The sequence below is a fragment of the Mytilus edulis genome, chromosome 5 (assembly GCF_963676685.1).
Source record: "Mytilus edulis chromosome 5, xbMytEdul2.2, whole genome shotgun sequence".
Lineage (NCBI taxonomy): Eukaryota > Metazoa > Mollusca > Bivalvia > Mytilida > Mytilidae > Mytilus > Mytilus edulis.
The window spans coordinates 12,482,163-12,510,087 of record NC_092348.1 but is presented as its reverse complement, the minus strand read 5'-3'; the positions used below and the strand labels follow the sequence as shown (position 1 = coordinate 12,510,087).

Genomic DNA, 27,925 nt, shown 5'->3' with positions numbered 1-27,925 from the left:
GCATTAAGTTAAGTTTTGTCACCGATGCTTTGAAAGCCTTGACTGACGGTACTGATGCACCGCAGGAGTGAGAGTGTACAAATCTATGATTGTTCGTGGTAAGATAGAATATTTCCGGCAATCACTAGATGATTTACAATGCACATTTCTATATAATTTATGTTTCTAAAGGGCTAAACTCTTTTTGAAATAGTTGATCAGTACTGATTTTTGAACTTGTCTGAGACATTGCTGATATAAATCTACATATTGTTTCGAATCATAATGATATCGCAAGAATTGAACAAATGAAAGCGCTGACAATGCAATTTTCCATATATTTAATGTTTCCAAGGGACATAATTCTTTTAAATAGTTTATCGGCACTGATATTCGGACTCTCCCGAGCCATTGCTTATAAGTTTTGAACACATGAGAGTGCTAACAATGCAATTTTCCATATGATAAATGCTACCAAGTGGAAACCCTCTATTAAAAATAGGTTTGTCTGAAATTATTATTGAACTCGTTTGAAACATTGCTGATATACCCACAATATAAGTTTCCTAAACTTCTGCCAATCGTACACATGAGAGCGCTTACGATGCATTTTTCGTATAATTATATTTCTAAGGAGCATCATTCTATGAAAAATAGCTGATCGGCACTGTTTTTCGGACTCGTCAGAGATATTGTTAAAATGTGGCAAAGATTGTACATGTTAGAACGCTAACAAGAACGGACGGACGCCGGCCGATAATTCTATGTTCCCGCAACGAATTGCACAGGGGAAAAAAAGGAAAATACAATGCTACCCGTTTAAATATCTGGCCTTCAAAAAGGATAAAGTTTTCCTGGAGATATCACAGAATATGAATCATTGCTATAAGGAAGAAGACAATACTACTGGTGGAGAAGGGGCTACTTATTCTAGTGAGCACCGGCATTCACATCTTGCTTTTTAACGTGTTTTTTTAGCAACTTTGACCTTGATGGTCTTATTGCATTTGTGAGCATATGGTTTTGTTTCTATTCCCCAAGATGCACTTAAATGTATATCCTAACCTACTCAATGCGGTATGAAGCTTTGCTTATTGTTGAAGGTCGTACGATGACCTATAGTTGTAAATTTCCGTGTCATTTTGGTCTCTTGTGGAAGAGTTGTCTCATCGGCAATCATACCAAATCTTCTTTTTTATATAAAACATTATGAGAATAAACATATTCTCACCTGAAGTTGAACCAAAAGTCCCTGTTTTAACTGGCTCTTTTTGCACTTGGTTTGATTTCACCTTTTGAAGTTCAGTCTGTAATATTTCAAATGTTGCCTTGAACTTCAAAGCAAGGTCCTCATCCTTAAAACAAACTACGAAATATTGGATCTTAACTTCCCCCTCAGATAAGTCCTCAGCAATCCAGCTCCATGCCATTTCAGAAGACTTCAAAGGATAAAGCTTCATTTCTTTTGTGAGGAAATGCTTAGCATAAATGTTCAAAACTTGATCTTGTCTCATTAATAATTGAACACGTTTTGTTTGTTTATGACGTAAGAGTTGCAATTCGCCAGATCCTCTTTCCTTCCAAAATCCATCATCAAATCTTAATAATGTTGCCTTTTCACAAAAAACAGTTTCTCCTTCCTTTTCTCCATTTTTTGTTTCAACACCATCAGGCAAATCTATAACAGGTTTGAAATCAGGTTCCTTACCCCGCAGAACAGAATTATCGCTTATTTTTAAAGGAGATGTTACAAGACTTGTCTCTTTTGATGATTTACAAGCAATTACATTTTTCTTTTGAGGGGATATACATATATTCCCAACAGCAACAGGATTGGTTGTAGAAGCCTTTGTTGATGAAGGTGAAATATTCTTACCAGCTCCAGGATTAAGGGATGGTACGTGTCCAAAACTGAATGTTGACTGGGTACCTGATGTAACAGGTTGTTGTCCAAACCTAAAGATTCCTTTTGGTGCCGAGGAACCAGGAGCATTTGTAGTAACCATAGAAACAGGATTAGCTAAAGGTTTATCAGGTGATGTTGATGCAGATTGGAGACTGCATACCAGTGGTAAAGTTGTTAGATTAGAACTTGATGAACTTACAGTTCCTGCAGTATGTGCTCCTGGTGAAGGACCATCTATAGGTTGATGTGACTCTGAAATGTAGATAAACATAAACAAAATTAATATAGAATTTCTGCAAATTACTGTCATCTAATATGGTTGCATTTACCAGAAACCAAAAGTTTAAATCTAAAAAGGACAGATAAACCATATTTTTGTTAAAGTCATAATAATCGAGTGACCAGTGAAAAATAATGTCATTCCAATTCTTGAACAAATGCATGCAAACATCATAAACTTTGTCTTCTGTGCACGATTTTATAATTTTTTTTCGCAAAAATAACGTATAATCGTCAATTTTATTTCAATAGGTCAGTGATGTTGTGAAAATATGGTAGGTAATTAAAGTTCGTGTTTTGAAGCCGAAGTTTGACGATTGTCACCTGTTTGTCAACAAACAACAAAAAAGCATGCATGTTGGGCACGTGTTTAACATGTACAATCAGATAATAGTTTATTTTAAGGACATTCATGCGTATTGCGATCAGCGGATTTTTACGAGATGGGTCACGCTGAGGTCACTTTGCATACGGAAAATATGTCGGGGAATTGCTTCCTTCCCGGAAGCAATGAAATTAAGTAAACTTCTTCTAAATATGAACAAACTAAAGAATTTTCTTCAGAAAAAACTATATGTACATGTATAAGTTTTATAATGAAAACTATCCATTGAGTTATAAAAAACATATGCATTAATTTTTTTTGATTTGAGGTTTCTTATGAATTTAATTGGTTTATTTTAGTTTGTGTTATTGTTACAACAGAAATTTAGATTTCCTAGTTTTAAATTTATATTTTGTGAGCCTTTTGTTAGTCTCCTATTACCAGCATTAAAAGTAGTGTGTGGATTTTAGCAAAACCTTTTTAACACTGCCGGAACTGCCATTAGCCTGTCTGGTGTCACATTTTACGCATTATTATCACGACGTATGCCACCTGTTGAGCAGGATCTGCATATTTTCTCGCGCACCTGAGATCGCTCCGTTTTCTATTGGGTTCGTGTTGCCAAGTCATTCGTCCTCTATCTTACGTTCTGTGTACCATTATTTTTCTACTGGTCTATTTTAACCATGGCGTTGTCAGTTTATTTTCGACTGAAAACTTTAAATGTCTCTGGTATCGTTTGTTCGTGTTTTTTTTATTATTATTATGAGCTTGACATTCATTTATTGGATAGATAAAGTAGGAGACTGTGTTTTGAACACCAAATGCCTTTGATTGCCTGTATTATTGATTGTGGTGAATCGACAAATGCCTTTTGATTGCCTGTATTATTGATTATGGTGAATCCATAAATGTCTTTTGACTGCCTGTATTATTGATTGTGGTGAATGGACAAATGCCTTTTGATTGTCTGTATTATTGATTGTTGTGTATCGACAAATGCCTTTTGATTGCCTGTATTATTGATTTTGGTGAATCGACAAATGCCTTTTGATTGCCTGTATTATTGATTATGGTGAATCGACAAATGCCTTTTGATTGCTTGTATTATTGATTGCGGTGAATCGACAAATGCCTTTTGATTGCCTGTATTATTGATTGTTGTGTATCGACAAATACCCTACATTTTTTATTTTTGTACTCTTGGTTGTTTAGTCCAAATCTACCTGTACATTTCATCATCCTTTAAAGAGACTTTATCTATAATCACGAAGGCCTATGGCAAAAAACGCGTCGTGGCCTAAAAATGCTAGTTAAAACATGTTAAAACTTTGTAGTATTCATTTTGTAATCTAACTTTAATTAAATTGTTTTAATGATAATGGCATACAATAAGACAATTTAGTTGATAGGCTCAACAAACAAGACCATTCAATGCTCGACATGTAAATTTATCAAAAATTAAATTTATTTTCTTTATAGATAAGTTTATTTAGGAGTATTCCAGGTAATGAATTGTTTATTGTTTATTGGTTTGGTTTTTTTTTTATTTTGTTTATACGAAGGCTCAAAATAAATATTAAAACTTTATCTTCAAAGTTTGTTGATCATAGCTGCAACTCTAAATATATAAACAGTTGGCTATAAACTCACAATAGATACCAGAATTAATCTTCTTATACACTGATACGCTGGATTTTCTCTCTAGGAGACTGATCTGATTATAAGTGACGCTCGAATCCAGAAGCTTAAAAAGCCAAATAAAGTACGAAGTTGAAGGGCATTGAGGACCCTATTTCCGGTAGATTTTGTAAAATACATCTGACGTCATACTCTCCTTGGGTAGCTAAAAGTTAAAGTGACTTGACTGGTATAGTTTTTCACTCCAAAATTAATTTATTTGAATTGCAAAATTGGTTCCAATGACGGAGAAGTTATCAATTATATAGGCCTTCAAAAATGACAGAAAAACATGAGGTAATGAACATGTTAATAAATGTTCCATTCTCCCCTTACTTTGGAAAGAGTTGAAACAGCACAACATAATAATAAACTGTAAAAAAAATTTGTGAATAGCCTAACGCAATGATCGGTACAGATTAAAACCCAAACCTAACTGAAAACCAATAGACAAAATTAATTGATATTAGAGTACTCGTAGTAACTAAAAGCTAGTTCAAATCCAATTACAACTAAAGTACTAAGCGCGTTTGGCGTATAAAATTATAATTCTGGTACCTTTGATAACTGTTTACACCATTGGGTCGATGCCACTGCTGGTGAACGTTTCCTCCCCTAGCGTATTACCAGCCCAGCACTTCGGTGTTGACATGAATATTAATTATATGGTTATTTTTTTTTTTTTTTATAAATCTCCTGTTTTAAAAGTATGATTTTTTCGAAATACTAAGGATTTTCTAATCCCAGACACAAGCCTGGTACCTTTGATAACTATAAATAACCATATCTATAAAAGAATAAAAAAATAACTGTTTGCATTGGATGTACTTATAGTAGTATCCCTGGGGTAGTATACTTAGTAAAATTAAAAAAAAAATCACTTTTATAAATATAACATAAAAGTAACGGTAAGTGTCTTTAAATTTATCAATAACATGTTCTTTAAACAATTCTTTTATCAGTTTAAATGTGATTCATAACTATACAGGCACAAGTCTGCTATTAAATTGTCAACATTTGACTTATAAGAATGACTGCAATTTTTCAAAAATTTATAATGCCGAAACTTACACAGATGTTGTAAAAGAGAAAGTTTAGCGCTTTAATAATATAATCAGAGTTCCAGCAATTGTAATTAGCATATTTTCTTAATTTCGTTACAGAAGAAGGCTTTATAAAGAAAAACATCTGTCGGCTGCATCATCTGGTATATTTTCTGTGAATATGATTTTTTTGGTGTAAAGGTTAAACAATCAAAGGTACATGTTAAAGCTGGTTTGGAAGTATTATAGTCTGTATCTCCACCAAATCTTAAACCAGATTGTTTAGCTGTTTCTTGGAAGGTGAAACCAGATAAAGTACACTTGCTGGATTCCGTTATAGATTGATCTGGCTAGTCTGTTTGATACTCATCATTAAACCAATCATGAACTTTTTTGAACTCAAGATAAAACTCTTTTTTGTAATTTTTTAAACCTCATAAGGATGAAATATATCGATGTAAAAAAAGAAACACAGCATTTGGTTATATTTGGCTTTCATGCAGTATTTTGATATTGAAAGACAGCTTTTTTTCCCTTCGATAAACACTTTTTATAAGTAAATACGATTAAAAGCATAAGCTTTTCCAAACAGTTTCAATCCTGTTGCTTTGACGAGGCTTGTTTTGAAAAAATCTTGTGCTTTAACTGTAAATAAGACCATGCAATGTAACATCCGTAAATTCTGTTTAGTCAAATTTAGACCGGCTGGAATTATTTTTGACATTTTAAGTATGTGTTATTCTATTATTATAAAATCATCAAAGTAACTGGTTTTAGATGAAACGTATGCATCCAATACTTAAGGAAGTTCGCTACTCAGTTTATAAATGACAAGTTTTCATAACACTAGTATATATTGATAGGGTATTAATAAAGGATCTAAAAGAGCGAAAAAATAATATAAGTCTGTGTGCTTGTTTTCGAAATATAAGCTATTTTTGTGGGAAATGTTCTCTCTTGATTTTTCATAGCTTTATCAGTTACAAGTTTGAATTTTCAAAAACTATTAAAAAATATCAAAAAATGTATAAGACTTTAACAAATGGCTTACAATTATACATGTAAAAGATTTATATAAAAAAAGGTGGATAAGTAGGCAAAACTTTTTCAGGCATTCAAATAAATAAAACCAGAGGATTCTGAAAATCTAACAAAAATTCCATAACATGACAAGCGAAAATCCTTTAAGTAAAGAAAAAAATGGTGTCTCAATTCATGCATCTCAATTTAAAGTTCCATTTTTGTATCATATCAATGATTCTTGTATTAGATTGACCATAATCGAATGAAAAAGTTATAACATTGGAAAGAATAGAAGACAGAATCACAACTGACTGACCCTATTTCTTTTTATGACTAAGGTGAGGGACAGAAAGAAACTGACATATGTTTTCTTCTACCTTATTATAATCTACTACTACACTGCACCAGGAGTGGTTGTAGAAACCTTCTGTTTTGAGACAAACCACTCCCTAAAGTAGTCGTCGATGACACTTGTCCAAAACTGAATGGTAACTTGATGTCTGTGGTAAAAAAGTTATTGTCCAACTCTAAAGGTTCAATTTGTGCGACAACAACTTGGGACACAGTAACATAACACCTTTAATCTATGACAAATTTGATTCAAAGCTGGAAATGTGAAGAACACCGACCATTGCGCTGAAAGGAAATCTTGTTCCCAATATTTGCAAAAGGCATAATCATGAAAATGTTTTGTTTTCAGATTTTTTTTCCGAGTTTTCATTCTTTACTGCAGAAATTAAAAACAAATTCTTGCTGCGTTCATTGATAATTTGGAATCGAACAGGACATAGATAGATTACTTTCTTCTACAGATATACCCGAGAAATCCGAAAAAAATCTAATAGTCCGAAACACTCAAGCTCTTATTGTTACACAATCATAACTTAAGATAATGTGTCCTGCTGATCAAAATGATATCTAAATAGGCAACTGTTCCGGGCCGGTAATCTACATGTATGTGTTTTGCGTTATTTGTCAACATTATCTTTAAATTAGTTGGAGCCAATCATCAAGTAGAAATAATCTGATCTGAATTCCTTTACTAACCAGTTTCCTTATGAATCATTATTTGCTGGCAGGTGTTGGTACTAAATAATTCTGCAAGCTGTCCTTAGGCGCGCCGAACCATCTGGGATGAAACCTGGCCATGAGGGACGAAAGATACTAAAGGGACAGTCTAACTCATAGATTGAAAATAAACTGACAACGCCATGGCTAAAATATAAAGACAAACGGACAAATAATAGTACAGAAGACACAACATAGAAAACTAAAGACTAAGCAACACGAATCCCAGCAAAACGTGGGGGTGATCTCAGGTGCTCCGGAAAGGTAAGCAGATCCTGCTCCACATAAGGCACCCATCGTGTTGCTTATGTTAATGGAATGCTGAAAACTGAAAACGAGATTGTGATGGTGTCATGCCAGGAACCATACCTGTAGACTGTGGCTGGGCACCTGGAATAGTGTACATGGCTGAATTGACTGATTGAGTTGAAGACATGGAGACTAAACTAGAACTCATCAATGGTGGGTCTTTTTTCTCCACTTTTCCTGTCGTTATCTGGCCTTCTTGAAACTGAAGAGTTTTGCTCCGTATTGCTTGAGAAAAAAAACCTACAGCAGGCATTTGCCGAGTTTGTGTTGGATGTCCAAGATTACTCACACCTAAAAATATATCAAAAGTCAATGAAAGGAATGCTCTGTATAATTTGGTACACAACACTTCAGATTTATATAATTTCTAAGAGCACTTTTAAAACAATAAAATACATACTAGCAGATTGCAGGTCAGGAAAACATACTGGATTAACACACACCAAAGAAATCTAGCACAGCTCACCAGTTCAAACACATGTGCTCCTTTTTGTGCAATTTATAACCTATTTCTTTTTATTGCTTTCAGGGCGGGAATGGAAAGGGGCATTATATAATCATAGTGTGTCACTGTCGCATATAATATCTTCTATATTTTTCTTTAATATAAAAACAAGTTAGATAATTCTTTGATGCAGGAATGAGGATAAAGTAAAGAAAGTAATACAAAAATATTTCACTCAGATGTTATTTTTAATCAATTGTGTGCGAGTTCGAAAAAAACATAATAAATTCCATTTTATTCCCATGCTAATGAATATATGTCTGGCTTTGAACAATTCATGTTCTGAGTTAAACAGATGACAATTAATCAAAAACAGAAAAGCATCAGATAATTCAGTGTGTTATAGGCTGTATGTCTGACACCGATATTGCTTTTTCTCTGAGTGAAGCTATATGATATTTTAACAGAATGAGACAGCATGATAATTTACCTGATGGTAAACCAAATATATTGGAAGATTTTGATTCTGTCTGTTTAACATCCTCTCGTTTCGTTCCGGTTTTCAGTGTTCGACAAGTAGCACATTTCTGAACATCAGATTTATTTAATACCAGGCAAGAGGGACAGGACCAGGATCCCTCCTCTATCTTGAACATTGAACCAAGTGATGGTTTATCTGTGTTTACTGTTTTAGCATGCTCCTTTTCCACTTGGTTTGATTGCACCTGGTCAAGTTCAGACTGCATTTTTTCAAATGTTGCCTTGAATTTCAAAGCAAGATCCTCTCCTTTGAAACAAACTGCTATTTTTGTAATCTGAATTTTCCCCTTATACTGGAAATGGACGTCCCAATACCATGCCTTTTTAGAAGACTGCATTGGAGAAAGTTTCATTTCTTTAGTAAGGAAATGATTGGCACATACTTTCAAGACTGGATCTCGTCTCATGAATAATCGAACACGTTTTGTTTGTTTGAGGCGTAAGAGTTTCAATTGTACAATTGTATTTTCCTTCCACTGTCCATTGTCAAATCTAAAAAATGTTGCTTGTTCACAGAAAACAGCTTCTTCCTCTTCATCTGTTTGTGTCTCAATAAGATCAGGCAAATCTATGACGGGTTTGAAATTAACATTAGGTTCATATCCCTGATCCATATAACCATCACTTGTTTTTAAAGGAGAATTTACAAGACTTGTCTCCTTCGATAATTTACAAGCAATTATGTTTTCCTTTAGAGGGAATTTACATGTATTCCCATCAGCACCAGGAGTGGTCGTAGAAGCCTTCGTGGCTGAGGTTATCAAATTATGAACTCCTCCTGGAGTAGTCGATGAAACTTGTCCAAAACTGGATGTTGACCGAGTATCGGTTTTAAACGATTGTTGTCCAAAACTAAAGGCTCCTTTTGATGCTGAAGAACCAGGAGCAACTGAAGTAACCATAGAGACAGGATTAGCTAATAGTTTGTCAGGTGATGTTGATGAAGCTTGGCAATTTACAGTTCCAGCATTTTGTGCTCCTGTTGAAGTACCAAATATAGATCGCTGTAACTCTGAAATGAATATAGAATTACTGAAAAATTGCATGCATCCAATGTGGTTGCATTTACCAGACACTACTTGTGTTTTAATAAACGAGGACAGGTCAACCGTGATATTGGTATTTGGTTTATTTTTATTTGTATTATTAGTATTGTTACAGCATAGTTTTAGATTTTAATTTTTTTTTTTAAAGGCCATCTTATGATGGTGACAATATGAAAATGAACTTACCTGTGCTCTGTTCTGCTGTAACACAAGGTGGTAATGTAAATTTGAAGCCCTTCAATGCAACATCTGGTGTTTTTCTCTCTGCATCGGATTTTATTGATGTAAAAGAAAAAACAGTGGAAGGTGGATTGAGTTCAGATTTTTTCTTAGCTAAATCTGGTGTAGGGAATGTGAATTCAGAGGCAGCTTTGGTATTAGATTCGCCATCTGTTCCAAAAGTAAATCCACTTTTTCCACCAAAATTAAATCCACCAGCATTACTTCCAAAAGCTGAGGACTTTCCCTTTTCTTTAGGTAGGTCTTCCTTTAAGTTTTTATCACATGGCTTCATGATATCACAGACAGGGTACTTGAGTATATCACTGTTATTTGAACAAAGGCATCCATCACATTTCCAGCTACCGTCTTGATGCTTAAATAAATAATCACCAAATCCGTTCTCTCCATCCTTCTTTTGAGGATGACCTGCAGCTTTAATCCCCTCTTTAATAACTCCAGGTTTAAGTGTTCCAGAGGCTGGACATTTAAGGGCATCACATTTATTAGACATTAGACATCCATTACAGTTCCAAACTCCTTCTTTCGGATTTGAGTGATTTCCAAATACTTTCTTTTCATCTTTTTTAGCATGCTCAGGTTGAATGATACTTGATGAAAATCCTAAAAATGTGCTAGCCTTAGATGCTACTGTTTTGTTTGTTATATCTGTATCAGCTGGGGCAGGTGAGGCAGTTGAAATTGGAACACTGGACTTAAAGGTAAATGATGATGCTGGTTTGGAAGTGATGGTCTCTCCACCAAAACTGAACCCAAACTGTTTAGCTGTTTGTTGGATGGTGAAACCAGATGGTTTAGCTGTTTGTTGGATGGTGAAACCAGATGGCTTAGCTGTTTGTTGGATGGTGAAACCAGATGGCTTAGCTGTTTGTTGGATGGTGAAACCAGATGGCTTAGCTGTTTGTTGGATGGTGAAACCAGATGGCTTAGCTGTTTGTTGGATGGTGAAACCAGATGGCTTAGCTGTTTGTTGGATGGTGAAATCACTTAAAGTACACTTGTTGAATTTAATTGTAGATTGATCTGGCTTTATAGGTTTGGTTTTCTTGTCAAAAGTAGAAGACACAATCGGGTATAAACTGACTGCTTCTGATGTTGGGTATTTCTTGTCAGACTCGGGTAATTTTTCAAATTTATAACCACCAACGATTGGAGGCTTGCCAGTATATGTTTCAGTTGTGGTTGTTTTTACTGTAGAAACTGTTTGTCCAGCAAACTCGGTTTCTATTCCACAAGCAGGATTTGTGCTGTCAGCTTTTTTCGTTGTCTGACCAAATTTGATGTCTGCAAACGATTCTGATGTTGCCCCTGATTGTAAAGAAATGCCTGGGGATTTTTTATCCAAGGTTGCATTTCCAAACTTGAAACCACCTGAACAAGAAAACATTCAAATTATAACTTAAATAAATATGAAACAAACAGTTGTCCAAAGTATTACGTCATCGTTAGTAATATAATTGCCAAAGACATATGCGCTGACCATGAGATTGTTCTTAATGTCTACTAACGACAACGTAATACTTTGCACAACTGTTTGTTTCATATTTATTTCTCTGAACAATTTTGTTTGAAGAGATGTATCCGAACCACTTAAACGTTTGATTTCAAGATAAGAAAATCTTTTTTGTAATTATTTATACCACACAATGATGTAATATCTCGCTGTAAAAAAACAGGAACCATAATGTTCGGTTCTTTTATTTCGTTTGTGGTTTACTGGTGTACAGTCGTATATTTATGGGAGTAGTTCGCTGTTATTCTGTAGTTTACATATTTTATTTCTTTAAGAATTTTTCTATGCTGGGTGTTCTTTCGTTCGTATGTACTGTATTACTATCACTTAATGTTGTCATATTAGTTGTATTTTAAGAGTTTAACATTGCCATATACATATAAGAGGGGGGGTTTGGATATCCATTAAACCAGGTTAAACCGCGGCGGAGTTATAGCTACTTGTTATGCAAATAAGATATAATAAAATGTAATTCCTGTGACTTTTATGAATTCAAATATAGACAAGCTGGACCCTTAAAGTATGTGTTATTTGATTATTACAAAACCAAAATCACTGGTTTAAAATTTATTATATATACATGCAGCAAAGGTTCAATACTGAAGTAAAGAAAAATGATTTACAAGTCATGCATCTCAATTTGAGATTACATTTTTCTATCATATCAATGATTCTAGTTAGTTTGGCCATAATCGAGTTGTTAAGTTATCGTAACATAAGAAATAACAAATGTACCATTGTGCAAGTGGGATTTACCGGGTATGTTGTGTAAATGTAATTTCCTAATCTATCGATATGCAAATAGAACAAAAACCCAAAGCATTCTGCGAGTATTGCATGACAATACATACATGACATAGTCCCCTACCGGTTAAAAATTCATTGTATTGTAACACAATTCTAATTTTATCTATAACTTGTCATGGTGTAAACTTTTTAACAAAAATCAAGTCAATAAAACAAAATAAAATTGAGAATGGAAATGGGGAATGTGTCAAAGAGACAACAACCTGACCATAGAACATGTATGTTCAAGCATGATAAAAATTTAAATGAATTTTCGAAGTCCAAGTAACATTTCTTTGGACAAAATAATCAGACTGGAACAAAATTTAAATTTGATCAGTAAATTGTCATGATAAAGTTATATATCAATATTGAAATCAATATCTTTATGGCATGACGAAAAAAGTACGAAAAACTGATTATTTTAGTGAATTTTCGAAGTCCAACGTCCATAACTCTTTACAAAGTCATCAGACAAGAACATTGAAACTTGAACTGTATCTTGTAATGATAAAACTATATCCCAATCATTAAATGATAAGTATCTTTAAGAATGACAAAGAAAGTGCGAAAAACTGATTATTTTAGTGAATTTTCTAAGTCTAAGGACCATAACTCTACAATAAATCATCAGACCGGAACAAAAAATTCGAACTTGATCTGTACCTTGTCAAGATAAATTAAAAAATATACTAAATATCAAAACAATATCTTCAAGCATGGAGAACAAAAGTGTTGAAAACTGATATGCCGGACTGATGGACCGACCGACCGACCGACAGACAGACAGACAGACCCTGAAGTCCCCTTCGACTTGAATTCCATATATAGAAATGAATGTTAATTTCCTCAATTATATATGATCTTCATTTTCGTTCAATAAATAACGTATTTTTATGTTTACAAATGATCTACATTATTTGTAATATTTTAAATAAGTACTTACTGATTATGTTGTCTGACTTGTCTTTATTTGGGTTCAAACATTCTCCCACTGATTGATTCGAAGATGATTTTTGCACTGGATTGACATTTTGACTGCTATCATCTGTTAACAGTTTCAAGATTTTATCTTCATTACTTATAGATATCTTAAATAAACTGTTTATAAAAACGTCAATCAATACTGGAATACCTGTTCCACCACTTATCAAAATTTTGGAACCATCAAATTTGTATTTTTTTAATAGTTGTTTATGTTTCTCAACTTGATTAGCTATCTTTTGTGCCTCAAACATAACCTGCACTTCAGAGGCTGTTTCAATGTTTATTTCCAGAGTTTGTTTATCTGAAACAACAGTTTTTTTACAATTCGTACAAGTATCCATCTTATCTTCTAAAATATGTTTCTTTTCCTCATATATTTTTTTTAGTTCAGCTTTCTTTGTTATTTCTAATGCTTTAACTTTTGAAATAATAGTACTTATAGATATTTCTATCATCTTCTGTTTATCTTCATACTGTGTTTCATTGCTTTGTAAACATTCTGTGTAGTGAGATAAAAGAGTATCAAAATCATTTGAAACATTTGTTATATCCATTTTTAACCTTTCAAGTTTAACATCGGTACACAATTTGCTTGCTTCATCTTCAATAGTTACAACATTGTCACACTTTAATGCTTTAATTTCTGATCGTTTAGTCGTTTCTTTTTCTAACAACCCATTGATGAGGAAATTTGTAGGCATCTGATCGACAAATTCTTTTGGTGTGCATTCTTTCTTTGGTAACTGAACTGTTGCACGGCAGACTGGACACTCTATATGATTGTTTCCTTCCAATTTCTCCAGTTCTGAAGTAATGAATGTCAAAATACAACCCTCGCAGAAGGTATGTAAGCATGGGAGAGACTTTGGTTTTATGAATTTTTCGAGACAAATTGCACAAGTTAAAATATCTATCGTCTTTTGAGAGGCTACACACTCTGCCATCTTTGTAAAATTACTGATTGCAATCACCAGATGTCAGTAATTCGAAATTTTCTTCATCCATTGTTTTTCATCTGAAAAAGAAATCATAGAGCTCACCTACGACTGCTGTTAAAAATGTTTCAATTGAAAACAACACTCTTAATTCTAAAAACTGTGAATATTTGAGGATTCTTTAAAGAAACAGATTCAGAAGTATTCTCAGCCTTGTGGAATTAATTAAAAAGACTGCTGTTTTGAAGTCCGCAATGCACCATTGCTTCTGAATTCAAATCTTGGTGTGAAATAAATTTGAGAAGCAAATACACATAGTGGATTTAGTATTTTGTGTGTGTCTTAACTCTTTGTCTATATTGTTTTCATACAAGAATATCGAAAAGTGGAAAGTGTTTTGTCCATCAGCTCATAGACATAATTTTGTCATTTGACCGTTACGTCATCAACGTTTTTTTTTATGATTTACTCCGGATTAAAGTAGAGTTTAGAATTAAATTATGACTGTAATTTGTTTTCTGTCTATTTGAAATAACATTAAATATGTGGTGCACACTTTAAAATAACCCGCTACGCGGGTTATTCAGTGTGCACCACATGCTAGATGTATTTTCCAGACATTCCTTAAATAGCAGAATCTGACTAATGTTTTTGTCGTCTTTAACAAATTTAATTGTGTTAATGTCGACAAAAACATTTAAGTTATATTTTGTTATAATTGTTCTTTTAAAAAGAAGCACACAACCTTTAGGTAAAATAAAATAAGAAGGTATAAAAAAGAAATCATGTTGTCCACTTGAATACGAAAATTAAATAACTTTTGGTCTAGGTGGAAACTCTTGTGACGTTATGACTGTTGACACAACCACAGATACATTTTCAATCATTGACGGCTTATTCGGTTTGATTGGTAAAATGTCAACCATATTTATTATTATCAAAAACTTTTAAAAATGAAATAAAATAAGTTTTCTAACCTGTTAAAGAAGAAACAAAGTTTCTGTGTTACTATTATATAGACTTCTGTTTCCCCTAATGTTACTGTTATTTAGACTTCTGTTTCCCCCAATGCAGGAGCAATACAGTAACTATTTAGACCTTATATACTGGTTTCGTTAGATTAAATTAGGTTCAATTTCGTTTACAAGATAGAAATTAAACCTCAAGTTTTATAACTTCTTCAATAATTTCCTTCTTTTTTCCTCTTATCTTTATTATTAGAAACACAAACGTGACCAAATACTTGACCGAACTGGTCAACACTTGTTTTATTTGATAATATCAGGTAATCGGTTTAAAGTTCAAACCATACATCAATTCATCTACGCTTGAATTATAGGTGTAAAAATATTTTAACATTGATTGGCTTAGGGCTTTAAAGTTATTAACATGTGTTTATGAATTAAATCGATTGTATACAGCATTTAAATTCTGTTTTACGGCACAATTTGAGTAAAAGGTGAAAAGTTATTTTTAACAAAGATATAGTACTGTAAAATGTATTACTCGTTGTAGTGCGGTGACTGAAGGCAGATTTTTTGGAATTTAATCTCCCCACCGAACACACACCCACATAATATATCATTGGAAAGAGGAAGTCGTGTACTATAATAATATGCCTGTCGTCAGGACTTGATATGGTCACATTTTTTTAAAATTGAGGTCAAAGGTCATATGTAAAATTCTGTGAAAGTTTGGGAGGGTTTCAATTTTGACATTTTTTTCTATTTCTAAACTCTACCTATATACAAATGATACTGTTTTGGCTTTAGTAATGTTTGTTTTTATACATAAACCTTAATCATTGAGATTTTTTTACCAAAAAAAATCCTAAAACGACGTTTTATAAACAAAACTTCAAAAATCAAGTTTTCAACCTATAAAATGTTTAGAGCACCTTAACCTTATGAAAGATATCAATTTCAGGTAAAAATAAAGTGTCATGCAGGACAATACTTTAAAATTATTTTTTAAATTATCATAGTGGGTGAGTCATCAAACCAAAGCCATAAAACACTACAGTCAAATATGACCTCAAATTGAATTTGCGTATACTTCAGTTTTTTTTATAGACTACTCGTTGCTTTTGGTTTTTTTCACAATTATTACTGGTACCATAGTATTATCTTTTGTTGTGTATTTAACTCTGGTTAATATCTATTACATTATAGGTTTTGTAACTATATCCCCCCTTTTATCCCTTGCAACGTACCCCATACTTCAAAAGTATTCCATATAAAAAGAGAAGATGTGATATGATTGCAAATGAGACAACTCTCCAAATGAGACCAAATGAGACATAAAACAATTATAGGTCCCGTACGGGCTTCAACAATGAGTAAAATTCATACTGCATAGTCTTCAATTCCCGAAATGAATAATGTAAAACAAACAAAAAATCTAACGACCTGATTAATGTACAAAATAAATAAGAAACAAACAAATATACTATATAGAAACAAACGACAAACACTGCATTACCGTCTCGTGACTTGAAACAGACAAATATAGATATTGGCGGGGTTTAATTTTAAGGGCACGCCAACACTCCCCTAACCTCGGGACTGGAACCGTGTGTGCCAGTACAACAAGCTTTATACTAAATCAACCGTTCTCTCCATCATCTTCATTTTCATCAACCGTCACAAGACATGTTTTAATATTTCTACACATTTTACTCATGGCCACAGATCTGCACATGAAAGGTTCTGCTCAAAGCAAACACGTTATTTTGAGTTTTTCTTTACAAGTACAGACAAGGTATTGTAGGAAGTCCGAAGACATTTGTTCCTAAAAAAATATCAGCTTTAAACCATCCCTATCAGTTCAACCAAGATTTTAAAAGAGATCTAAAAGGGGGTTTAGGAAGGTGTGCTGACATCCATATGCTTGTCTGCAAAGATGCTGGGGAAACATTATACGAGACGTACACACTATCTTGAATTCGCTCAATTCATGGTTGGCAACACATTAGATAGGTCGCACTTTACTTTAAGTAGCATAAAATCCATTGGCATTAAATGTTTCAACAAGGTGTTTTGAACCAAACTCATGGTTCATTTGTAAAGCCAATCCTAAATGAAAAGGAGTAAAACAAAAACGATTGTCTCAATAATTGCTTAGCATTTCCACAATTTCTCTGATGCCATTTCCTGAGAATAGTCTTGGCTGTATGCATTTTCATTGAGTAAACATAGAATGAATTGCAATAAATACGAAAGCATTGGCTGAATTAAGAAGGAAGAGACAATTAATCCGAAGTTGGGTAGTCTTCTTTAGAGTTTCGATGTCTTTTCTAAGTAAACTTGCAGCGGAATGAAATATATGTCCGTTATTTGTGTCTATTACAGTTGACATTGAGATTTTGAGGTCAGTTTTCAATTGACTAGAAGCTTATATGGCATCTTAAATAGTTATTTTGCTACTAAATATTATGTTATATTTGCCTTGAACTTGTTGAAGTTGTTTGACAACTGAATTTCTATAGAAATAAATTAGTTTAGACTGCATTTTACATGTAGAATATTTCAAATAAATTAGAATCAGCCGGAAGAAATGATCTATATTTATCGAGTAACGGTGTCATGAGGAATGACCATTAAATCGTTGTCAATAGCCAAAATAAAATTACTAAAAGCAGTATCGTGTTTTGAGATATCTGCTTCCACGGGTTTGGATATTTTTTTTTAACGTTTTTAGCAAATAATTTGCAACCAAAATGACAGAGTGATTGAAGTTTAAAAGATGGACGGGAAACTATTTCAACTTTAACTTTATCTAACACGGATAAAACATTTTTAATACGCTCATCTGATTCAAAATTGAGTAATTTTTTTATCGTTCTAAAATGTTTTGTTGCAACAAAATATACAGCTCCAGTTTAACGACTGCATTCTAGAACGTTTACAAATACCCGAAACTGAGGGACAACAGTCAGGTAATTGTATGTTGTCATTAAATATTAGACTAGAAGCTTCCTCGCTCTAAAAGAGGGAAGAAATATGTTTACTTGTGTAAGTTTTGTAGCATGAACGATGATAAACTGCCTGCACGGAGTTCTTTAAATTAACAGCTAATTCATGAAACAGCTTGATGTTCACCTCATCCAATCTTCTATGCAATGCAGATACAAAAATCGACTTCCCTAAACTGGTAAATTGAATCAAAATTTCAATCGAGGTTTTTTTTTTTTTGCATATTATGCACTGCATAAAATGTAACGACTTTTGTCTTTTCTTTGAACTTAATGGAGCAAGTTGCAAAGGACTTGACATATCACGGAATATTTACTGAAACTATCCGTCAATTATTTTGATTTTACAATAAGACTTTTCTAACAAAAGTATATTTGATGTTTTATAACGAAAAAACATAGAATATAAACATATACAAACAAAGTATGTGGCGTATATCAGTGCACTATAATTGAAAATATGTGTGTATAATAGCGAAAAAGTTAGTAATTTAAGGTGGCACGGTAGTATTTCCTGGCCCATAAGGGATAATGATAGCCTTTTTAGAATTTTCACCACTTTCTAACACTGCAAAAAATTCTACATTCACAGTTAACTGAAGTACTTTCATTTTACTATTCAGAAATGAATTTGAATATGTATCATGACCGTTTACTTTTTTTGCTATTTTTAAAAACCTAAGGCCACTAGTACTTTTAGGTCTTTTATGGTGCAGTGAATACAAAATTTAAAAAAATTCTCAAAAATTCATTTTCATCTGTATGTAAAATTATTTCATATTTTTCTACACCTGATTCATCCCTCAGTTTGGGAAAGTATGTTCAGTTGATACTGTATTTTTTGTCCAATCACACTGTTTAGATACATTAACCTAAGTAGGGTACACAAAAGAGCAACCTAAATTCTGGAATGCAAATACTACCGTGCCACCTTAACCAAGACATAACAAGCTTGAAACCAGTCATGACACCTATGATGCATAGACTTCTTACTTTGGAACATATTACAATAAAGAATACTAGTCTGCACTTATTTCTTACAAAAAAAAATGAAACATTACATCCCTACCCCATCTGGCAGATTTTCACTTTTTTTTTCATCTTACCATTTTTACTTAAGGAGTGAACAAAACCCAAATATATGATGTATCAAATCAACACAGAAGTTAAACATGGTGATTCAGGAGGAATTATTGGATTGCCAACTCTATTTATGGTTAATCTGACTGAAAGAAACAGTTTAAGCACCAAACCATGAAAAATGAGATTAAAGTCCATTCCACATTTTACAGCATGCCTTATACTACTTTAAACATTTCCAGATTATGAGGGCTATACAACAAGAGTCTTTAGATTGCATTTAACTATTATTCCAAAATCTTTTTCACAATACATGTACTAGAATACATCTCTAAGTTGACTGTTTGTCTATTTCTCATGTATGCATTAAGTTAAATTATGTCCCCTTACATAATCAATTTGCCTTTATTGTGTTTTACACTGTCAGAAAATCTTAACAATTAATAGTATTTGCATGGAAAATGAATAAACCATTTAATCTTGCTGATATAACAACATAAAAACATTCTTTGTCAAAAATAATGTCTAGTCAATGTAAAGAAACCCTTATTTCTATCTCTATTTCAGACCAATATGAGAGCTAAATGAATAAGTAAGGACCCCTTAACCACTTACTGGTTCCCCAAAAGCTGCTTGTGGTGTCATGTTACATCAAAACCACAAATTAAACCTGAAGAAAACTAGTATAGCTGTACTTGTGTTGAAAAAAAAGAAATTATGCAATTTATTTATTTCGGTGAAAATAGTAGGATGTACATGCAGTCAAAGAATGTCGCGTCTCAAATTTCAGTGGTTGCACATGTGTCAGACACTGCGAAAAGTTAAAGCGAGCATTTATAATTAAAAATGAATTGCAAGTTACATAAAAATAATGAAGTTCTACTGTGTAGGTAAATTTTTACATTATTACCCACAGATCAGGCAAAATTTGCTGAATCAGCAATTTTTACTCTCAGGGGTGGAATTTAAGGCTTGTTTTTATCATAGTTGCCCTTAATCAACTTTTTATTGATAAACTTACAAATTTCATAGGTAAAATAAATTCCTTTATTGATTTAGTGTTAAAATATATATCCCCCTTAAGGTGGCACGGTAGTATTTCCTGGCCCATAAGGGATAATGATAGCCTTTTTAGAATTTTCACCACTTTCTAACACTGCAAAAAATTCTACATTCACAGTTAACTGAAGTACTTTCATTTTACTATTCAGAAATGAATTTGAATATGTATCATGACCGTTTACTTTTTTTGCTATTTTTAAAAACCTAAGGCCACTAGTACTTTTAGGTCTTTTATGGTGCAGTGAATACAAAATTTAAAAAAATTCTCAAAAATTCATTTTCATCTGTATGTAAAATTATTTCATATTTTTCTACACCTGATTCATCCCTCAGTTTGGGAAAGTATGTTCAGTTGATACTGTATTTTTTGTCCAATCACACTGTTTAGATACATTAACCTAAGTAGGGTACACAAAAGAGCAACCTAAATTCTGGAATGCAAATACTACCGTGCCACCTTAACCAAGACATAACAAGCTTGAAACCAGTCATGACACCTATGATGCATAGACTTCTTACTTTGGAACATATTACAATAAAGAATACTAGTCTGCACTTATTTCTTACAAAAAAAAATGAAACATTACATCCCTACCCCATCTGGCAGATTTTCACTTTTTTTTTCATCTTACCATTTTTACTTAAGGAGTGAACAAAACCCAAATATATGATGTATCAAATCAACACAGAAGTTAAACATGGTGATTCAGGAGGAATTATTGGATTGCCAACTCTATTTATGGTTAATCTGACTGAAAGAAACAGTTTAAGCACCAAACCATGAAAAATGAGATTAAAGTCCATTCCACATTTTACAGCATGCCTTATACTACTTTAAACATTTCCAGATTATGAGGGCTATACAACAAGAGTCTTTAGATTGCATTTAACTATTATTCCAAAATCTTTTTCACAATACATGTACTAGAATACATCTCTAAGTTGACTGTTTGTCTATTTCTCATGTATGCATTAAGTTAAATTATGTCCCCTTACATAATCAATTTGCCTTTATTGTGTTTTACACTGTCAGAAAATCTTAACAATTAATAGTATTTGCATGGAAAATGAATAAACCATTTAATCTTGCTGATATAACAACATAAAAACATTCTTTGTCAAAAATAATGTCTAGTCAATGTAAAGAAACCCTTATTTCTATCTCTATTTCAGACCAATATGAGAGCTAAATGAATAAGTAAGGACCCCTTAACCACTTACTGGTTCCCCAAAAGCTGCTTGTGGTGTCATGTTACATCAAAACCACAAATTAAACCTGAAGAAAACTAGTATAGCTGTACTTGTGTTGAAAAAAAAGAAATTATGCAATTTATTTATTTCGGTGAAAATAGTAGGATGTACATGCAGTCAAAGAATGTCTCGTCTCAAATTTCAGTGGTTGCACATGTGTCAGACACTGCGAAAAGTTAAAGCGAGCATTTATAATTAAAAATGAATTGCAAGTTACATAAAAATAATGAAGTTCTACTGTGTAGGTAAATTTTTACATTATTACCCACAGATCAGGCAAAATTTGCTGAATCAGCAATTTTTACTCTCAGGGGTGGAATTTAAGGCTTGTTTTTATCATAGTTGCCCTTAATCAACTTTTTATTGATAAACTTACAAATTTCATAGGTAAAATAAATTCCTTTATTGATTTAGTGTTAAAATATATATCCCCCTTAACCAAGACATAACAAGCTTGAAACCAGTCATGACACCTATGATGCATAGACTTCTTACTTTGGAACATATTACAATAAAGAATACTAGTCTGCACTTATTTCTTACAAAAAAAAATGAAACATTACATCCCTACCCCATCTGGCAGATTTTCACTTTTTTTTTCATCTTACCATTTTTACTTAAGGAGTGAACAAAACCCAAATATATGATGTATCAAATCAACACAGAAGTTAAACATGGTGATTCAGGAGGAATTATTGGATTGCCAACTCTATTTATGGTTAATCTGACTGAAAGAAACAGTTTAAGCACCAAACCATGAAAAATGAGATTAAAGTCCATTCCACATTTTACAGCATGCCTTATACTACTTTAAACATTTCCAGATTATGAGGGCTATACAACAAGAGTCTTTAGATTGCATTTAACTATTATTCCAAAATCTTTTTCACAATACATGTACTAGAATACATCTCTAAGTTGACTGTTTGTCTATTTCTCATGTATGCATTAAGTTAAATTATGTCCCCTTACATAATCAATTTGCCTTTATTGTGTTTTACACTGTCAGAAAATCTTAACAATTAATAGTATTTGCATGGAAAATGAATAAACCATTTAATCTTGCTGATATAACAACATAAAAACATTCTTTGTCAAAAATAATGTCTAGTCAATGTAAAGAAACCCTTATTTCTATCTCTATTTCAGACCAATATGAGAGCTAAATGAATAAGTAAGGACCCCTTAACCACTTACTGGTTCCCCAAAAGCTGCTTGTGGTGTCATGTTACATCAAAACCACAAATTAAACCTGAAGAAAACTAGTATAGCTGTACTTGTGTTGAAAAAAAAGAAATTATGCAATTTATTTATTTCGGTGAAAATAGTAGGATGTACATGCAGTCAAAGAATGTCGCGTCTCAAATTTCAGTGGTTGCACATGTGTCAGACACTGCGAAAAGTTAAAGCGAGCATTTATAATTAAAAATGAATTGCAAGTTACATAAAAATAATGAAGTTCTACTGTGTAGGTAAATTTTTACATTATTACCCACAGATCAGGCAAAATTTGCTGAATCAGCAATTTTTACTCTCAGGGGTGGAATTTAAGGCTTGTTTTTATCATAGTTGCCCTTAATCAACTTTTTATTGATAAACTTACAAATTTCATAGGTAAAATAAATTCCTTTATTGATTTAGTGTTAAAATATATATCCCCCTTAAGGTGGCACGGTAGTATTTCCTGGCCCATAAGGGATAATGATAGCCTTTTTAGAATTTTCACCACTTTCTAACACTGCAAAAAATTCTACATTCACAGTTAACTGAAGTACTTTCATTTTACTATTCAGAAATGAATTTGAATATGTATCATGACCGTTTACTTTTTTTGCTATTTTTAAAAACCTAAGGCCACTAGTACTTTTAGGTCTTTTATGGTGCAGTGAATACAAAATTTAAAAAAATTCTCAAAAATTCATTTTCATCTGTATGTAAAATTATTTCATATTTTTCTACACCTGATTCATCCCTCAGTTTGGGAAAGTATGTTCAGTTGATACTGTATTTTTTGTCCAATCACACTGTTTAGATACATTAACCTAAGTAGGGTACACAAAAGAGCAACCTAAATTCTGGAATGCAAATACTACCGTGCCACCTTAACCAAGACATAACAAGCTTGAAACCAGTCATGACACCTATGATGCATAGACTTCTTACTTTGGAACATATTACAATAAAGAATACTAGTCTGCACTTATTTCTTACAAAAAAAAATGAAACATTACATCCCTACCCCATCTGGCAGATTTTCACTTTTTTTTTCATCTTACCATTTTTACTTAAGGAGTGAACAAAACCCAAATATATGATGTATCAAATCAACACAGAAGTTAAACATGGTGATTCAGGAGGAATTATTGGATTGCCAACTCTATTTATGGTTAATCTGACTGAAAGAAACAGTTTAAGCACCAAACCATGAAAAATGAGATTAAAGTCCATTCCACATTTTACAGCATGCCTTATACTACTTTAAACATTTCCAGATTATGAGGGCTATACAACAAGAGTCTTTAGATTGCATTTAACTATTATTCCAAAATCTTTTTCACAATACATGTACTAGAATACATCTCTAAGTTGACTGTTTGTCTATTTCTCATGTATGCATTAAGTTAAATTATGTCCCCTTACATAATCAATTTGCCTTTATTGTGTTTTACACTGTCAGAAAATCTTAACAATTAATAGTATTTGCATGGAAAATGAATAAACCATTTAATCTTGCTGATATAACAACATAAAAACATTCTTTGTCAAAAATAATGTCTAGTCAATGTAAAGAAACCCTTATTTCTATCTCTATTTCAGACCAATATGAGAGCTAAATGAATAAGTAAGGACCCCTTAACCACTTACTGGTTCCCCAAAAGCTGCTTGTGGTGTCATGTTACATCAAAACCACAAATTAAACCTGAAGAAAACTAGTATAGCTGTACTTGTGTTGAAAAAAAAGAAATTATGCAATTTATTTATTTCGGTGAAAATAGTAGGATGTACATGCAGTCAAAGAATGTCGCGTCTCAAATTTCAGTGGTTGCACATGTGTCAGACACTGCGAAAAGTTAAAGCGAGCATTTATAATTAAAAATGAATTGCAAGTTACATAAAAATAATGAAGTTCTACTGTGTAGGTAAATTTTTACATTATTACCCACAGATCAGGCAAAATTTGCTGAATCAGCAATTTTTACTCTCAGGGGTGGAATTTAAGGCTTGTTTTTATCATAGTTGCCCTTAATCAACTTTTTATTGATAAACTTACAAATTTCATAGGTAAAATAAATTCCTTTATTGATTTAGTGTTAAAATATATATCCCCCTTAAGGTGGCACGGTAGTATTTCCTGGCCCATAAGGGATAATGATAGCCTTTTTAGAATTTTCACCACTTTCTAACACTGCAAAAAATTCTACATTCACAGTTAACTGAAGTACTTTCATTTTACTATTCAGAAATGAATTTGAATATGTATCATGACCGTTTACTTTTTTTGCTATTTTTAAAAACCTAAGGCCACTAGTACTTTTAGGTCTTTTATGGTGCAGTGAATACAAAATTTAAAAAAATTCTCAAAAATTCATTTTCATCTGTATGTAAAATTATTTCATATTTTTCTACACCTGATTCATCCCTCAGTTTGGGAAAGTATGTTCAGTTGATACTGTATTTTTTGTCCAATCACACTGTTTAGATACATTAACCTAAGTAGGGTACACAAAAGAGCAACCTAAATTCTGGAATGCAAATACTACCGTGCCACCTTAACCAAGACATAACAAGCTTGAAACCAGTCATGACACCTATGATGCATAGACTTCTTACTTTGGAACATATTACAATAAAGAATACTAGTCTGCACTTATTTCTTACAAAAAAAAATGAAACATTACATCCCTACCCCATCTGGCAGATTTTCACTTTTTTTTTCATCTTACCATTTTTACTTAAGGAGTGAACAAAACCCAAATATATGATGTATCAAATCAACACAGAAGTTAAACATGGTGATTCAGGAGGAATTATTGGATTGCCAACTCTATTTATGGTTAATCTGACTGAAAGAAACAGTTTAAGCACCAAACCATGAAAAATGAGATTAAAGTCCATTCCACATTTTACAGCATGCCTTATACTACTTTAAACATTTCCAGATTATGAGGGCTATACAACAAGAGTCTTTAGATTGCATTTAACTATTATTCCAAAATCTTTTTCACAATACATGTACTAGAATACATCTCTAAGTTGACTGTTTGTCTATTTCTCATGTATGCATTAAGTTAAATTATGTCCCCTTACATAATCAATTTGCCTTTATTGTGTTTTACACTGTCAGAAAATCTTAACAATTAATAGTATTTGCATGGAAAATGAATAAACCATTTAATCTTGCTGATATAACAACATAAAAACATTCTTTGTCAAAAATAATGTCTAGTCAATGTAAAGAAACCCTTATTTCTATCTCTATTTCAGACCAATATGAGAGCTAAATGAATAAGTAAGGACCCCTTAACCACTTACTGGTTCCCCAAAAGCTGCTTGTGGTGTCATGTTACATCAAAACCACAAATTAAACCTGAAGAAAACTAGTATAGCTGTACTTGTGTTGAAAAAAAAGAAATTATGCAATTTATTTATTTCGGTGAAAATAGTAGGATGTACATGCAGTCAAAGAATGTCGCGTCTCAAATTTCAGTGGTTGCACATGTGTCAGACACTGCGAAAAGTTAAAGCGAGCATTTATAATTAAAAATGAATTGCAAGTTACATAAAAATAATGAAGTTCTACTGTGTAGGTAAATTTTTACATTATTACCCACAGATCAGGCAAAATTTGCTGAATCAGCAATTTTTACTCTCAGGGGTGGAATTTAAGGCTTGTTTTTATCATAGTTGCCCTTAATCAACTTTTTATTGATAAACTTACAAATTTCATAGGTAAAATAAATTCCTTTATTGATTTAGTGTTAAAATATATATCCCCCTTAACCAAGACATAACAAGCTTGAAACCAGTCATGACACCTATGATGCATAGACTTCTTACTTTGGAACATATTACAATAAAGAATACTAGTCTGCACTTATTTCTTACAAAAAAAAATGAAACATTACATCCCTACCCCATCTGGCAGATTTTCACTTTTTTTTTCATCTTACCATTTTTACTTAAGGAGTGAACAAAACCCAAATATATGATGTATCAAATCAACACAGAAGTTAAACATGGTGATTCAGGAGGAATTATTGGATTGCCAACTCTATTTATGGTTAATCTGACTGAAAGAAACAGTTTAAGCACCAAACCATGAAAAATGAGATTAAAGTCCATTCCACATTTTACAGCATGCCTTATACTACTTTAAACATTTCCAGATTATGAGGGCTATACAACAAGAGTCTTTAGATTGCATTTAACTATTATTCCAAAATCTTTTTCACAATACATGTACTAGAATACATCTCTAAGTTGACTGTTTGTCTATTTCTCATGTATGCATTAAGTTAAATTATGTCCCCTTACATAATCAATTTGCCTTTATTGTGTTTTACACTGTCAGAAAATCTTAACAATTAATAGTATTTGCATGGAAAATGAATAAACCATTTAATCTTGCTGATATAACAACATAAAAACATTCTTTGTCAAAAATAATGTCTAGTCAATGTAAAGAAACCCTTATTTCTATCTCTATTTCAGACCAATATGAGAGCTAAATGAATAAGTAAGGACCCCTTAACCACTTACTGGTTCCCCAAAAGCTGCTTGTGGTGTCATGTTACATCAAAACCACAAATTAAACCTGAAGAAAACTAGTATAGCTGTACTTGTGTTGAAAAAAAAGAAATTATGCAATTTATTTATTTCGGTGAAAATAGTAGGATGTACATGCAGTCAAAGAATGTCGCGTCTCAAATTTCAGTGGTTGCACATGTGTCAGACACTGCGAAAAGTTAAAGCGAGCATTTATAATTAAAAATGAATTGCAAGTTACATAAAAATAATGAAGTTCTACTGTGTAGGTAAATTTTTACATTATTACCCACAGATCAGGCAAAATTTGCTGAATCAGCAATTTTTACTCTCAGGGGTGGAATTTAAGGCTTGTTTTTATCATAGTTGCCCTTAATCAACTTTTTATTGATAAACTTACAAATTTCATAGGTAAAATAAATTCCTTTATTGATTTAGTGTTAAAATATATATCCCCCTTAAGGTGGCACGGTAGTATTTCCTGGCCCATAAGGGATAATGATAGCCTTTTTAGAATTTTCACCACTTTCTAACACTGCAAAAAATTCTACATTCACAGTTAACTGAAGTACTTTCATTTTACTATTCAGAAATGAATTTGAATATGTATCATGACCGTTTACTTTTTTTGCTATTTTTAAAAACCTAAGGCCACTAGTACTTTTAGGTCTTTTATGGTGCAGTGAATA

The 27,925-nt window shown here is 32.5% G+C and overlaps 1 protein-coding gene across 1 annotated transcript in view; it reads right to left on the bottom strand.

Moving 5' to 3' along the window:
* Nucleotides 1-27,925, bottom strand: part of LOC139522987 (uncharacterized) — a 43,115-nt gene that overhangs the window by 1,071 nt on the left and 14,119 nt on the right. The window contains exons 2-6 of the mRNA XM_071316685.1: nucleotides 13,129-14,184; nucleotides 9,830-11,254; nucleotides 8,548-9,609; nucleotides 7,673-7,903; nucleotides 1,211-2,137 (exon numbers count right to left, since the gene is read on the bottom strand). Of these exons, the coding sequence (XP_071172786.1) occupies nucleotides 1,211-2,137; nucleotides 7,673-7,903; nucleotides 8,548-9,609; nucleotides 9,830-11,254; nucleotides 13,129-14,113 (4,630 nt within the window). The 5' untranslated portion in view covers nucleotides 14,114-14,184. The remainder of the gene's footprint in view (nucleotides 1-1,210; nucleotides 2,138-7,672; nucleotides 7,904-8,547; nucleotides 9,610-9,829; nucleotides 11,255-13,128; nucleotides 14,185-27,925) is intronic.